Source organism: Macaca fascicularis, chromosome 9, assembly GCF_037993035.2.
Source record: "Macaca fascicularis isolate 582-1 chromosome 9, T2T-MFA8v1.1".
Taxonomy (NCBI): Eukaryota; Metazoa; Chordata; class Mammalia; order Primates; family Cercopithecidae; genus Macaca; species Macaca fascicularis.
Window position 1 is genome coordinate 14,537,143 of NC_088383.1, and position 16,890 is coordinate 14,554,032.

Genomic DNA, 16,890 nt, shown 5'->3' on the forward strand with positions numbered 1-16,890 from the left:
GAAGCTTTAATAACCTGTTTAGACAATTTCTTTGGAATTTGGGGGAAACTAAATATTGAAATTTTTATCAGTTAAGATCCAATGTTAAAATTTATACACATGAAAATTAGTGATAAAAATGTACATATGCCCTTTTAAAATTAAGCTTTATAAAATCCTTTGAGCAGAGCAAGTTCAAATTTATCTTTAGGGTAGAAAATGATCTTCCAGCTATCCTGTCTGTAGTATCTGATTTAAAAAAATATTAACTCTGCCTATCAATCTCATAGGTGTCTGATTTTTTAAAATTAAAATCTCCTTGAGGCCTGGCTTTATAAGCTTCTCTTAAACCTGGAGGTCTTTTAGAATTTATTTGCTTTCTGTGTTTCTCGTTCTTCCTCACAGCTAGCCAGCTTGGTTAGGAAAAAGAGCCATTTGTCTTCATTGGTTTCTATCTTCATTTTTTGGGGGCTCTTCTTTAAAGGTTCTTGCAGGTGGGAGGTTGGGTGAGGGGCAAAGTGGAGCGATCTCATCTTTCAGCTATTCGACTGGAGGACCAGCGTTTCCTCTCTGTTTACACATGTTATAGACCCGGTGTGGTGGTCCCCACATACCGAGCCCCCACTGCCTTCGGGGAGCCACGATGCTGTGTAGGGAGTGGATATTGTATAGGGTTGGATGATAAAAAAACTACTTAGCCCCTGTCTTCTACATAACCACCTATGGAGAAGACTAAGGAGACCAAAACTAGAATTTTCATCAGTGCATCGAAGTGCCTACTTGGTAATTCCAGATCTGAGATGTATTAATTTCCAGCACACAAAGGTTGCAAAGGAATGTTTGCCTTTTTTTTTTTTACTCACAACGTACCTTTGGTTTCTGTTTTTCCATGGACATTGGTGGTCCTGGGCAGGGCAGTCTGTTACCCTATATTTTAATCTGTTTTGTTTGAATAACAGTAATGGTAATATTTTCGATGTGCCCAAAAGGTGGATGAAAATTACATCATAAAGGGCTGTGAAATACTTTCAATAAGAATTTGAGCCAATACATTTCTGCCTTTCTGATTTCTTCTTACACTTTCCTTTCAGGCAAATGATGCTTATCTTCAGATGGCCATTGGAAATGCGCCTTGGCCCATCGGTGTCACTATGGTTGGTATCCATGCTAGAACTGGCAGAGAAAAGATTTTTTCCAAGCATGTTGCACATGTTTTAAATGACGAAACTCAGCGGAAATATATTCAGGTAAGCAATGTGGAGGGCTGGGAATTGCCCTGGAAGTGAATATTCTCTAATTCCCAAAACTCTAAGTCTGGAAATCAGGCAGAGAATTACAGCAGATAGAACACAGCATGATAGGATGGAAGTCCCCTCTTGATCAGCAGTGACATTGAAGCCACCTTCACTGAATAAAGTAAAAACTTTTCAACTTTCATATATGTTGGAAGACAGGGTGAAGTATTGTGCTTTAATTACCTTAGCGCTGAAATAAAACTATCGCAGTTTGCTTTTTTTTTTTTTTTTTTTAAAAGACATGTATTAGCAAGTAAAAGTTGAGCTCGTCAGCGAAATTTGGGAATATACTGAAGGGCAACAAACTTAGAGTATTTCACAATAAATCCTTCTTTGTTGCTTTCAAGGTAAATCTAACATCTGCTGGGTTCAAAATGTATGGAGAGTAAAGACTTGACTTTAATGCATGTAGCATATAACAACACTTCTCTAGTCATGTGAATAGGTCTAAAGTGCTGATGGTTTATTTTCTTCAAGTTGTACATGCTTCACATAAACTTGTTGGTACTGTTGTTGGGCTAAACTTTTCTCCTTAGTGGGAAGAAAATCAACTATAATGTAGTGTTTGCCAAATTGTCATAAATCCCAGATTGTGTCTGTAAAATGACTTGCTGGGTGATAGTTCTAAAACTTGACAATGATACTCTGGAAGTTTACTTAAAATTTGAAGTTCACTTAAAATGCATAAAGTGCTTTCAGATTTTGTGCCAGAGAACAGTCATTACCATATTCATGAATTATCTTTTTGTTTTTATTTCACTTCCAAGTGCTGAATGTTAATTTGTGTCATCTTTATGCCTTAGTCACATATAATAGCTTTTTAAAATATGATTTCAATCGGACTCCCTCATGAGAACTGTATACTTTACAGAGTTCAAATATACTTCTGGAAATTCAAAAACATTTCCATTTTTTAATAACCACCAGCGAGTGTATTAAAGGCAGAAGCTTTTAGTTGAAAAAAAAAAAAAGTTGCTTAGCTTTAACAATAGCGAACAGGTTCCAAAGATTCAATTTGCTAATTGTGTTCATCTATACTGTGGCCAAAGGTATAGTGTATAAAAGTTCATATGATTAAATCATTTGCCTGAAAGACAACATTTCTTATAAACAGTGATGTGATTTTCACCTCCCCAAAGAGTGATTTTTTTTTTAAGTATACCTAGCATTTATTCAAGAATTCTGGTTTATTTTGGAAGCTATGTAATGACCTGTCCTTACTCCATTGTTCTTCCTTTTTATCTGTTCTCTTCCCATTAAAAAAAATTCTTCTTTTGCCCACTAGGTGATTAGAGAATATCGGTGAGCATACTGTATCTGAAATTTAGCAAGGGGTTTGATGTAGACCCAGTGATATTCTTGTGGATAGGGCAAATCAGGTTGGACTCATAGCTCACTGAGAGAGGGAAGCCACGGAGCATTAAATAATGGACTCATGTCTCTTAGGGTAGATGCTAGAGATGTATGTCAGGGGTCTTAGGGACCTCAGTGCTGTCCTGTTCAACCTTTTAATGACTGACTTGGATGGGTTTATCAGGTTTGCAGACAACAAGAAACTAGAAGGGATAGAGTGTATGTTAAGGTGGAAAAGAAACTGCTATTCTAGAAGTTCTTGACAGACTAGAGAGAAGGGAAGAGTCTAAAAATACAGTGTTTAGTAAGGAAGGATTAGCATTAAGAAAATTGGATCCATATACCCATTTGCTTAAGCTTATAATTTGGGCAGTGGATATAAAAAAGAATTAGAGCCTGAGCATGGTGGCTCACACCTGTAATCCCAACACTTCGAGAGGCTGTGGTGGAAAGATTGCCTGAGGCCAGGAGTTTAAGACCAGCATGGCAACATAGTGAGACCCCGTTTCTACAAAAAATAAAAACTAGCCAGGCATGGTTGTGTGTGCCTGTAGTCCTTGCTACTCGGGAGGTTGAGGCAGGAGGAACTCTTCAGCCTGGGAGTTCAAGGTTGCAGTGAGTTGTGATTGCATCTCTTCAGCATCAGTGGCAGAGCAAGACCCTGTCAAAAAAGAAAAAATAGAATTTAGTGGACTAAATTTAGTGTAATAAAATTGGTAGTATGATATGGCCACCTAATAACTTAGTGTAGGTTCTCCAGGGCAAGAACATAGTTCAGTGTTGTACCCCTAGAATCTAGAACAGTATCTGACTCATGGTGGGTGCTCAGTAAGTATTGGCTAATTGAATGAATTCATGATACAGCAAGAGAGGTGATAATAATTGTTCTTTTTCTAGTCCTTGGGAAAGGAGACTCTTGGTGAGAATCTGGGCAGGAGTTCTAGATCGGCGGTCCCTGACATCTTTGGCACCAGGGACTGGTTTCATGGAAGACAATTTTTCCACGGATCGAGGAGGTCAGGGGGATGGTTTCAGGATGAAACTGTTCCATCTCAGATCATCAGGCGTTAGTTAGTAAGGAGCATGCAACCTGGATCTCTCACATGTGCTGTTCAAAGTAGGGTTTGCGCTCCTGTGAGAATCTGATGCCACATGGATCTGACAGGAGGCAGAGCTCAGGTGCTAATTCTCTCGCCTGCTGCTGTGTGGCCCATTTCCGGACTGGCCACGGACTAGTGCCGGCCTGAGGCCCAGGGATTGGGGACTTCCTGCTATAGAAAATGGCAGAACTTTCTGATGGAAGAGGATTAAACTCGTTTTATGAAACTGGACAGATTTTTAGTCAGTGTAAGACAAAGCTTTTTCAGAAAACATTTTTATTTTGAAATAATTATAGACTCACAAGAAGTTGCAAAAAATAGTAAAAAGCTTTTTAATAGGCAGAATTGTCCCAAGGTGGGAGATAGAGGAAGACACCCACCTCTTGATATCTGGAGGCTTAAACTGTTGCCCTTTTTGGCCCTTCGGGCCAGATTCCTCTCATTCTTTTCTGCCATTTTCCCTAGAGGCCATTGCTTAAATCTCAAGTTTCAACTCATGTGCCTAAGAGTCACTAAGATAAAGAGTGAGCTGAGTGTTAAAGAAATCTCTGCCTCTGTCTGTCTTCCACTTTCCTACTCCTTATGTAGGTGCAACTAGAAGCCGCATTTCATTTTCTTCTCAACTGTGCTGTAAGAGAAATGAATGATGCAGAAGCGATACTGAGTGTCAGTGATGCTTGGCCTCTCTGTTGATGAAGTCACTTGAGCTCATTGTTACCTTGTAGGAATATGATCCCAGTGTTGCTGGATCTTCCATTTATTTTTTTAATGAGAAGCAAAATGTTGGTTTTTGAAAAAAAAAAAAAAAACTCTCCTATTTTTAAATGTTGGCATCAGCTAAAAAAAAAATTAACTTTGTGTAAGTCTAAACAGAATGCCAGTTTGTGATCTGTGTCTTAAACCCATAGTGTAACTCAAGCAGAAGAATGTGGCCACCCTATGTTAGAGTTTTGTAAAATTCTTGGTTGCAATTTACTGAGTAATTTACTAAGCTGTCTAAAGAATCTTCCTCTTGTTACTTTGGTATCTGAATGAGATTAATTTGAATTCTCCTAGAAAAAAGAGAATTTATTATGTGAAGTTTAAGTCAAGGGTTGGCAAAATTTTTCTTAAAGGATCAGATAGTAAATATCTTGGGCTTTGTACTTCTTGCCATCTCTAACTACTCACCCATGCAGCTAAGGCACAAAAGCAGCCGGTGGCTGTGTTCCAGTAAAACTGTGTAGAAAAGAGGCAAATGGGCTGACAACCACAGTTTGCTGCCTAGTAAATGTATGAACCCCAAACCTTTTTTACCTTAAGATATTTGCTGAGGAGGCAATTAGGAAAATCATTTAATAATTATTTCTTTTTAAATTGCGGTATAAAATGCCTCAACAAACATTGTAGTGCTTGAAGTCTACTAACCTTAATGGCATAGCCCAATAATTCTTGATAACATGTCATCTATGTCAAGCTATAAAACAAGATCTGGAGTTAGAGCATTTCCAGCAGGTTCCTTCATGCCTGTTGCCAGCCTGAATCCTCCTCCTCCTATCAGAAGTAAGCATTATTCTAACATGTACCATTATTGGTTAGTTTTGCTTGTTTTTGGACATCATGTAAATGGAAACTTATAATGTGTGAGATAATTTTTTATTTAGAAATACTGGTGAAAAATATGTTTTATGAAATATGATAGAAAATAATTCAAGGGGCTGTTTCACTGGAACATAGATTTCATCTTTTGGTTTTATGCAAACCTTTATGGAACTTAAACAATGAAAGTTATTTGAAGTACTCTATTTCTCACAAAAATTAAATATACCACAGGGAGGGTTCTCTCCAGGCAGATGAAAGGAAAGTTCTATAGCTTATTAGCTTGCTTCAAGTCTAGGGTTAGATAGAAATTGGTGGTAGTAGCTTTAAGGCCTTTGTTCATTCTTCCAAATAGAGATGTAACCGCTGGCCCAGACTTTGGGTAAAGCTTCTTTTATATAGGTTATAGGAAGCTCTTGATTATTTAGAGACTTTAAAATTCAGTCATTCCCAGATAGCTCTTGAAGAAGTTCACATCTTGGGCATTCTTTATTTGTCAAAAATGAGGGCAGGAAGCTAGACAGGAGAAAAAGATGAGGTGAAATGCAAGTCAGAGAGCCGTTGCCCTACCAGAGCCACTCTTATCCTTCCTCACTGTGTTCCCTGCAAACGTGACTTTTACTAGCGACACTGATAGGCACTCTTGCCCTGTGGCTTCTGACTGGAGCAGACGATGAGAGGGACTAGAAGGCATTTTGTTGGTTGGAGAAGAATGAGTTTAGGGTATTGATTTTCCCAGCTTCCTCCCTGGAGGGGCCCCTAGGGTGACTGCATCCCTCTGCCTGAGGCTGTCGCTTCTCTCGGGTGACTGTCTCCGTACAGCTACCCTCCCTAGGTTCCAGTGGCACTCTCCTCCTTTGCTTTCAGAACTCGGGCTAGCCACAGCGTCCCAGGATTGTCAGCACTAGGATGCTGTACTGTGTCTTGTTTGGTCCTAAGTCCAGCCCACTCCTTTGTAACATCCTCAAAACTACTATCATCACATTACCAGTTCTCCTGCTGGCATCCTCCTCGACATGTGTAGATGAATTGATCTGTGCATTGTGTGACAGATTCCTTTGGAGGTTAGAAGATTAAGGAATAATAATCTTCTAAATAATTTCTGTGAAGCTTTTGCTATTACAAAAGGTAAATATCCTATAATATTATTCCCTGGCACGTTGTTTTCAGTAAGCTTACGTTTATACAGTTCCTAGTAAAGACATCATTCCAATATTTTATGTCAGTTATTTCAATCCATATTTCAGGTTTTGGCATATTTCATCTATACTAGCATTTGCCAAATTTATTTGTCCATGGAACATTTGTGAGTTTGTAGTGTGTTCACGTATTACCAAAACTGGTACAACAGAAACATTCATTACTGCAATAAGTGATCACAGCTTGATGTGTATGTTGCACACACTATCATAGCTGTTGGTGAACACTCCCATGCCTTAGTGCTCTAATATATGCCACAGACTTGTGGGTCAAGTGGCTTCATGCCACAGCCTGGCATTCTGGGCTATGATAAGCTGTTTCCCAAAGGCGAGTTGTTGCATGTTGACAGCTGTCTACCTCCTTAATCTTCCTGGCATATTAAAAGAGTACATTTTTAGAGAAAAATACTGCTAGTATTTATGTTTTACATAGTAATACCTTTTAATGTTACAGAACACTAGTGTGTTTTGGAAACAGATTTGGGGAAATGCTGATCTAAACTGGGCCATGCTGCTTTCTAGCTGGCAGCTTAGTTGATGGTAAAGGGGCATTTTATTGTAGGGTATTAAATCTTAAATTTCTCAACCACATCATTGGAAGAAAAGCCAGACCAGTCTCTATTGTGAAAGCCTGTTATGCACATAAATGAAATCTTCCCTCAAATTAATCATTTGGAGTACATTTTTACTTAATTTTTGAGTTGTTGTTTGTAATTTTGTGTTAACTTTCTGCGAAATGAACCTCTGCACTGGAAACTTGTTCTCGTATAGAAAACAAAAATACAGAGAAGTAAAACACAAGAGCAGCAGAGTCTGTTTCTTACCGTAAACTATGCGGGCAGTTTGAGTTAGTCCCAAGCTATCTGTTTCCTTTAGTTTTTTGGTAAGTCCTCCAGATACTGAAGTTTTTGTATGTTTAATACTTACAGTGGGCTTCTTAGAACCAACATACAGTTGCCCTTATCTGCTCTCATTCCCAGTGGCTGAACCCAGATCAGTAACTTAAAAGTCCAGAATGAGTTGTTTGGATGAATTCAATTTTAACAATATATTTGTGTGAAAAGAGTTCCCATAGGCCAAGTACGGTGGCTCACACCTGTAATCCCAGCACTTCGGGAGGCTGAGGCGGGTGGATCACGAGGTCAGGAGATCAAGACCATCCTGGCTAACACGGTGAAACCCCATCTCTACTAAAAAAAAAAAAAAAAAAAAAAAAAAAAAAATTAGCCGGGCATGGTGGTGGGCGCCTGTAGTCCCAGCTACTTGGGAGGCTGAGGCAGGAGAATGGTGTGAACCCGGAAGGCAGAGGTTGCAGTGAGCTGAGGTCACGCCACTGCACTCCAACCAGGGCGACAGAGCAAGACTCTGTCCCAAAAAAAGAAGAAGGGAAAAAAACAAGTTCCCATAGACAGTATTTGAAGTATTGGCCTTTTAATGCATTACTACAGATGTTAGTTGAAATGATAGAAATGTACTTACTAAGTACACATTTTTTGAACATCACATTTCAGGTCAAAAGAGCATTCCTGTAGTATGAAGTTAGGATTAATTTTTAACTTAAGTATTGCATATTAATTTATTACTCTATTAGAACGTTTGCAGTTTATGACAGAATTTTAAATAGCTGGGTGGAAAATGTCACTCATCTTATTTTTATATTCCTCACATTCTTAGGATGCACCACTAAATGGATCTGTGCTTTCCTCTTTAAGTCTTTGTCTCATAGTGTAGACTAGCGAAAGGTACAGAAATAATTGATTTAACAGAATGTCTTTATACTTAAATATAAAGATTACTTATAAACAAAATATCTTCCTCAAGTTCTAATGATATATTAAAGAGGCAAATCAAGGCAAATAATTGTGATTTTAGTTTGGTTTGGTTTAAATAGTTTTTGTTTTCTGCAATAATAAAAAAATTGCTAATCTTTTTATAGTGGGTGCAGGTTCATTGTTTTAATGGTTTATTGATTTCTCTGGATATAAAGAACTTTCATTATCCAGGATATATCCTATATCATACTATGATTAACCAAACTGTATCTGTAGCAGATATTTGTATATCATATCTGGAACATTCTATATTACTTCTATTTAGACTTAAAAATTGTGACATATATGAAATTTACCATCTTAATCATTTTTATGTACAGTTCACCAATTAGACATTTATTTATTTATTTATTTGAGACAGGGTCTTATTCTATCACCCAGGCTGGAATGCAGTGGCATGATCTTGGCTCATTGCAACTTCATCCCCCAGGTTCAAACACTTATCATGCCTCAGCCTCCTGAGTAGCGGGGTGTGTGCCGCCATGCCTGGCTAATTTTTTTTATCTTTTTGTAGGGACAGGGTTTTGCCATGTTGGCCAGGCTGATATTGAACTCCTGACCTCAAGTGATCCGCCCACCTTGGCCTCCCAGAGTGCTGGAATTACAAACGTGAGCCACCGCACCTGGCCTCACCAATTAGGCTTTTAAATGCAGAACATTTTCCTATAAATATAATGATATTTGAAAAATGAATATAGCTAAATATTGTATGGGAGGCAGTCATTAAGGAACCAATCAGTTCCCACTGTAGAAACTAGAAAAGCTCGGGACATGGGGGATATTAGGCACTTCTCAAAGGCCAGGCCATGGGAGAAGGCTGAAAAGAAGGAGTGGTTTTAAATTAGAATAAGTAGTCCAGAGGTTCCCTGCCCAAGTGGAGCTCCCCGCCTTCCTCCCACTCTAGCAGAAAATTGGGTTACTTTTGGATGGATATGTACTGCTCAGGAAGGGTAAGATGCCATACTGAAAACAGGAAAATTAAGTGGAAGTATGTAATATTGACAAATGGCACTTTTAATTCCTGGTTTCCTCTGATGCGGGCAGCCAGGCTTTTACCCCTCAGTAAGTTGGAGGATTCTGCTCTGTGAAACTGACCCAAGAGAAAGGATCTAAGTTACTAACACTTAAGTGTTCCTTCAGTGAAAAAAGCAGCTTGCTGCCCTGTCATCTGAAAATGCAGTCCTATGGGCAAGCCCCACCCATTCAGGGAGTTTTTCCATTCAGCTCTGTAGTGCGTTACTCATCAGCATGAATGTTCACCTAAGATCCATCAGACATTTGGAGAAATTCCCCAACATGAAAACAGAGAAGGCCGGGCGTGGTGATTCAAGCCTGTAATCCCAGCACTTTGGGAGGCCGAGGTGGGTGGATCACGAGGTCAGGAGATCGAGACCATCCTGGCTAACACAGTGAAACCCCGTCTCTACTAAAAATACAAAAAACTAGCGGGGCGTGGTGGCGGGCGCCTGTAGTCCCAGCTACTCGGAGGCTGAGGCGGGAGAATGGCATGAACCCGGGAGGTGGAGCTTGCAGTGAGCCGAGATCGGGCCACTGCACTCCAGCCTGGGCCACACAGTGAGACTCCGTCTCAAAAAAAAAAAAAAAAAAAAAAAAAAGAAAACAGAGAACAAAACACACACACAGAAGAAAAGATCTTCAGAGAAACAGAATTATAGAGAACAGAAAAAAACTTCAATGAGAATAATTAATATCCTTAGAAGTCAAGTGTGGTGGCTCATGCCTGTAATCCCACCACTTTGGGAGGCTGAGGTGGGAGGAGTGCTTGAGACCAGGAGTTCTAGACCAGCCTGTGCAAAATAGTGAGATCGCTTCTCTACAAAAAATAAAAAAGTTAGTGGGGCATGGTGGTGCATGCCTGTTGTCTCAGCTATTCAGGAGGCCGAGGTAGGAGGATTGCTTAGGCTACAAAAAAAAGTCTGAGAATCAAAATGAACTCTTAAAAATCAGCAAAAAATTTTATCAGCAAAAATTTAATAATTAGTGGGTTAGAAGATAAAGTAGAGGAAATATGAAAAGCAGAAAAGATAAGAAAATCAGAGTCAATCTATAAGGTTTGTAGCCATTCCAACAGAAATGGAAAGATAGGAAATAAAGAATTAATGCAAGAAAATGTCCCAGATCTGAAGGACATGAGTTTGTAGAATGAAAAGAATTCACTTAACACAGAGCAAATGAATAGGAAGAGTTCACATCAAGGCACAAAAGAATGCAGTGTCGGAAGGCCAAGGCTAAAGAGAAGACTTCAAAGACTTCAGAGAAAAGGTCACTTACAAAGGTGCAGGGATTAAAATACTATCATACTTCTCACTAATAGCACTAGAAGCTAGAAGACAGTAGAGCAGTATCTTTGCAATAGCTAGGGAAATAATGTCCAACTCAGAATTCTCTCTTTTTTTTTTTTTTTTTTTTGAGATGGAGTCTCACTCTGTCACCAGGCTGGAGTGCAGTGGTGTGATCTCGGCTCACTGCAACCTCTGCTTCCCAGGTTCAAGAGATTCTCCTGCCTTAGCCTCCCAAGTAGCTGGGATTACAGGTGCCCACCACCATACCCAGCTAATTTTTGTTATTTTTAGTAGAGACGGGGTTTCACCATGTTGGTTGGCCAGGATGGTCTTGATCTCTTGACCTTGTGATCTGCCCACCTTGGCCTCCCAAAGTGCTGGGATTACAGGCGTGAGCTACCGCGCCTGGCTGTCTTCCTTTCTGAACCATCAAGTGAAGGATAAGTACAGGCTAATGACATCTCCCATGCACACATTCTCTGCAGTCATTATCGTCATAGCTGACACTTACGTAGTGCTTACTCTCCGCTTCCCTTCAGCACTTTACAGCAACAATATGAGATGGACACTAACATTTCCCTGTTTTGTAAGTGGGGAAGCAGGCATCGAGAAGTGAGTTCTCAAGGTCACACGGCTAGTCAGTGGTAGAATTGGGATTGGAATGTGGGCAGTCTTGACTCTACCTGAGGATGTCCTCCACCCAAACGAAAAGATCCAAGAGCTGAGATGAAGCACAGAGCAAGGCTAGAGGAATCCCCAGGCTGGAGGTGCAGGGATGTCATGCTCCAGGATGGTAGCAGTACAGGTGGGTCCAGGTTAGAGTAGAGGGATGAAGGACTCCGGGAAGAAATGGAAGAGCTTATATTCCCTGGTGTGTCTGATCAGGTACCGAGTGATGTTTGGGCATGTGAGGGTTGGAGAATGGATTAGAAAAGCAAAACAAAAAGAGGAAAAAAACTTATGAGAGGAGAGGTCATCATCATCATATGTTATGTGGGTTTGCTTTGAACGATATTTGTGTAGCCTTTATTAAAAAAAAAAAAAACCAAAAACCTGAATATTGATTTCACTAAGAATTGTGGTTTGGGGAGGATGGGGGAGAAAGTGCTTTTTAGGCGTGTTCGTGCATATGTGAGGCCAGTGGACAATAGTGTAATAGTGAGATCCTCTGCTTCATAGTACGAAGTCAGGAGATATCAATAGTATTTGAGATGGAAAAACCAAGCACTATCAGTATAGTATTTAGAAATATGGCAGTAAATACCAGAGGAAACACTTAAAAGGTTTGAAAAGGGTTGCTGGAGAGCTGGAATTAGGATTTGGAAAGAGTGAGGTAGGGGACTGCTATTATTCAATGCAAGAATTGTGTGATTTATTTATTTTTTCTCAAACAACATACACACAAAACCTGGAATTATCCTTGACTTTTTTCTTCCTATCACAACCCATATCTGATTCATGTCAAAGCTTGATGGTTCTAGATTCAAAGTATGTCTGGAGGCTGATCCCTTCTCACCACCTTTCCTGCTGCCACTGGGTCCAGCCACCACTTCTCATCTGGATTATTCTAGTGTCTTCTCTCTGGTCCCTGAGCTTCTCTTATTGCCCCTCTCCAGTTTCTTAGCAGCAGTCCCCAGACTGATCCCGTTCACATATAGTCAGATTGTGTTGCTCTCTTGTTCAGAGCCCTGCAGTGGCTTCCTAGTTCACAAAGTCCAAGCCAAAGTCCTTCAGGTTGCACCACACATCCACATACCCCATTTCTCTGCTTTATTTTCTCCAAAGCACTTAGCATCGTTGAAATGTTTTTTTTTATGAATTTATTTTGTTTCTTACCTGGCTCCCCTTACCACAATTCAATCTCAGGAGGGTGGGATTTTTTCTGACTTCTTCGCTGCTGTATTTCCAGAGCCTAGAACAGCCTAGAATAGTAGGCACTGAATAAACATTTGTTAGATAAGGGTATTGCCTTTATAAAAATAAAAGCCAGTTAAAAATACCGCGAGTTTTTAAGCCATTTGCCATAAGCTAAGCTAAGCAGCTCATTGTTTTACTGGCTTAAGCATCCATAAGCAGTTTGAAACTGAAATCTTGAGGGGTCTCATTGAAAATATTTGTTTCCATTTGGAAAATAACCATATGCTGTCCTGAGATTACACACCTATCTCTGCCATGCACTCTCAAACTTGTTTACAAAAATTTATCATAGTGCTCTGTGGTAACTACTTATGACTAGAACGATTGATTTTCACAACCTGTGGCAGCTAAGATTTCAAGGAGAACACTAGTATATGTTTTTAAACCATAGAATCTGCTTAGTGGGTATAAATAGGCATCACACATGTCTTCTGTAAGGAGCACACACCTAAGATTCTAATTCTTCTAACATGGGGAAAACCACCTCCAAGGCAAACCATCAGTTTGCCTTCTGCTTGCTCATAACAATCCTTGCCATGCTTTGCTGCTGAGTGCAGCTCTTTGTATTTCATCAGGGTGTTCTCTTGCCTGACTTTGCCCTTCTCCTCACCTATGCCTTCAGGAACCTTAAGATGCCAAATTAGTGCTATCACCTGTATTTCCATGGCTACCAATCACAGTTCTGCAGACACATGATTAGAATTTGTAGCAGGAGAAGCTGGACTATGTGACGGAATGGTCTTTATCCCAAAGCAAATACCTGATTACATAGGGAACAACAACAACAACAACAACAACAAAAGAGCAAAGTGAATTACGTGTGCAAAAACCCTTCTTGTGAATCAGTTAAAAGATAACTCCACACCCCTAATTCCTAAATCTCATAATATGGGCAATCCTTGAATCTACCAAGGACTTTATATACTTCACAGTCCTGTTTCTTTGATGTGGAATCTGTTAGATTATGGCTCCATTCATAGAAGTATGTCAGTTGTCCCTTAATATCCTCAGGGATTGGTTCCAGGACCTTGCAGATACCAAAATCTGGATGCTCAAGTCCCTGATAGAAAATGACGTAGTATTTGCATATAATCTACGTACATCCTCCTGTGTACTTTAAATCATCTCTAGATTACTTACAATACCTAACACAATGTAAATGCTATTTAAATAGTTATTATATGATATTTATTTGTATTATTTTTTATTTTTTTGCTGCCGTTTTTTTCTGAATATTTTTTAGCCAGGGTTGATTGAATCCATGGACACATAACACATGGATACTGACTATGATTAATATTTGTGTTGTCTGCTTACTATGGGACCAATGAGATTTTGCAGGGATTTTTGTGGTGTTGTTTGTTTTGGTGATTTTACTGAGCTTAACAGGTGTTAAGTTACATAGATTTGAGTAAGACCTTTGGCAAAGTCTTTTCTTGTAAACAAGGAAATGTGTGTGTTAATGGATGGCACAGTGAATAGGATTCATTGCTGGTTACAGACTGTTCCCAAGATCGTTTTGGAGAGAGCTCGATCGCGGGGTGTCTCAGGTCTCTGCCCTTGCCCTGGCCTGTTTGTACAGGGTATTGAATATTTGGATAATGACTTAGAGGACATGTTTACTGAGTGGTGGATGAGAAAGCTAAGAAGAATAACTAAAGCTAACTGACCAAGGATTTTAAAAGATCACAGACCGAAGCATGAGTTGAAAGAGACAGGATGAAATTGAATAGTGACAGTTGTTGTCATCAGCTTAAAATATCACTGGAGAACTGGCCAAACTGCTGTAGAGACAGAAGGTACTTGAATTTTGTGAGATCAGTGGGAATTAGGTGTGTGTCTTGTAGTTGTATAAAAACAGCCAAGGGTCTTGGTTACAGTTGCCAAGATACACAACAAAAGTAGTGCAGTCACTGCTTCTAGTGAATCCTGCAAGAATGGCCAGGTCACACTTGGAATGTCGTACTCAGTTTTTACTGACATAATTAAAATGATTTTATTGTGTAATATTTGGTGCATACAAAAGAATACATGTAAAACACGAGTTATGAAGTAAGTAATAAAATGAATGTCTAAAAGCCTTATTCCCAGTTTAAGAACTAGAACATTCTGAAAACCATTGAAACGGTATTTTCCTTCCATACTCCGGAAGTAACCGCTACCTTGCACTTAAGTTTGTCATTTCCTTTCTTGTTGAAAAACGGTTCTACCATGTTACGTGTGTATTTCTAAGCAATACATATTTTTACTTGTTTTGGAATTTTATGAGAAGGGTGTCACTGAACTTAGTAACACTTCATGCCCCTTGCTTTTTACTTTCAATATTGCTTCTAAGATTCATATGCATCAGCCTTTCCCAGCCAGAGCCCCTCATCTTGACCACAGAACACACAAAATAATTTGAGTGTATTTTCTGAGTCCTCCAAACATGATACATAAATAGTCTCCCAAAGTTTAGATGCATAAGGGAGAAGTTCTCATTACATACAATGGATGCCTTAGGCTGGGCAGTTAGAGCTTAATTCTCTATTGGAACCTGGTTGAGACTGGCTGAATTGTTACATGTAGCTAGAGTTAATTCATTTTTACTGCTGTAAGATATCCCATTTGTGAGCACACTAAAGTATTTTTCATATGTCCTTCTATGGGCAGAAATTTGAGTTTCCAGTTTTTCGGTTTTGTTACTATGAACAGTTCTCTGATGAACTTTCTTGTGCAGATCTGCAGGTGCACAGGAAAAATTTCTCTAGGCGTACATCTGAGTGAAATTGCTTTGGTCTGCTGTGCTTTAATGGGGGCATTGACAAACTGATGTGAGTTCAGAGGAAGGCAGGTAAGAATAATTTAACCATGTCATAACCAACCTTTGTTTTCCTTACTTTCTTAGGGATTGAAGAGGTTAATGACCATTTGCCAGAAACACTTTCCTACAGACCCATCCAAATGTGTGGAGTACAATGCACTGTGAGATCTGTGCATGGTGTGTTAATAACAGTAAGAAACGTACAGAAGCAGGCTGTGGACTTCTGGAATTACCAACAGGAATGAGGAAAGAAGAAAACTGGAGTTTCCAATCTCTGAGTTCTCCTTGATGTAACTCTTGATTGGTTTTAAGAACTGTGTTGGCCTTCATTTCATAACTGACTGCAAGCTGATTTTTCTTTCTTGCTTTCATTTAATTAGTCCAAAATTAAGTTTTAAAGACTTTTCCTCACAATTTAAATCTGTAGACAACAGAAGGGGGTTTAAAATGACCTTTTTTTCAGTTGACCCAAAAGTTGTGGTTAGATTAAAAAGAAACATTTGAAGATGGACTTAATTATTTCAGTAAAATACTATAATTTTCATATGTCTTTTGTGTAATATTTATATAAAATATTTTTATATATTTCAAAAACATGGGACCATTAAATGAAACTTTATAGTCCTTAAATGTTGCTGAACTTTTGCTGTCTTGCAATAGAATTTGAATGTAAATATTATTACTGGTATAATTCGAATGTTGTTTCTTTTTTTTTTTATACTTTACGTTCTAGGGTACATGTGCACAACGTGCAAGTTTGTTAAATATGTATACATGTGCCATGTTGGTGTGCTGCACCCATTAACCTGTCATTTACATTAGGTATATCTCCTAATGCTATCCCTCCTCCCCCTCCCACAATAGGACCCGGTGTGTGGTGATCCCCTTCCTGTGTCCAAATGATCTCATTGTTCAATTCCCACCTATGAGTGAGAACATGCGGTATTTGGTTTTCTGTTCTTGAGATAGTTTGCGGAGAATGATGGTTTCTGACTGCATCCATGTCCCTACAAAGGACACGAACTCATCCTTTTTTATGGCTGCATAGTATTCCATGGTGTATATGTGCCACATTTTCTTAATCCAGTCTGTCACTGATGGACATTTGGGTTGATTCCAAGTCTTTGCTATTGTGAATAGTGCCACAATAAACATACGTGTGCATGTGTCTTTATAGGAGCATGACTTATAATCCTTTGGGTATATCCCCAGTAGTGGGATGGCTGGGTCAAATGGTATTTCTAGTTCTAGATCCTTGAGGAATCGCCACACTGTTTTCCACAATGGTTGAACTAGTTTACAGTCCCACCAACAGTGTAAAAGTGTTCTTATTTCTCCACATCCTCTCCAGCACCTGATGTTTCCTGACTTTTTAATGATCGCCATTCTAACTGGTGTGAGATGGTATCTCATTGTGGTTTTGATTTGCATTTCTCTGATGGCGAGTGATGATGAGCATTTTTTCATGTGTCTGTTGACTGTATGAATGTCTTCTTTTGAGAAGTGTCTGTTTGTATCCTTTGCCCACTTT

The 16,890-nt window shown here is 39.3% G+C and overlaps 1 protein-coding gene across 2 annotated transcripts in view; it reads left to right on the plus strand.

Annotated features, from left to right (window-relative positions):
• The window catches only part of PRPF18 (pre-mRNA processing factor 18), a 45,386-nt gene extending 28,855 nt beyond the window's left edge, over positions 1 to 16,531 (plus strand). For both annotated transcript variants that reach the window (XM_005564654.5, XM_005564655.5), the window contains 2 exons: positions 1,071 to 1,226; positions 15,444 to 16,531. In XM_005564654.5, coding sequence (XP_005564711.1) covers positions 1,071 to 1,226; positions 15,444 to 15,524 — 237 coding nt within the window. In that variant the 3' untranslated portion in view covers positions 15,525 to 16,531. The remainder of the gene's footprint in view (positions 1 to 1,070; positions 1,227 to 15,443) is intronic.
• Positions 16,532 to 16,890: the final 359 nt, after the last annotated feature.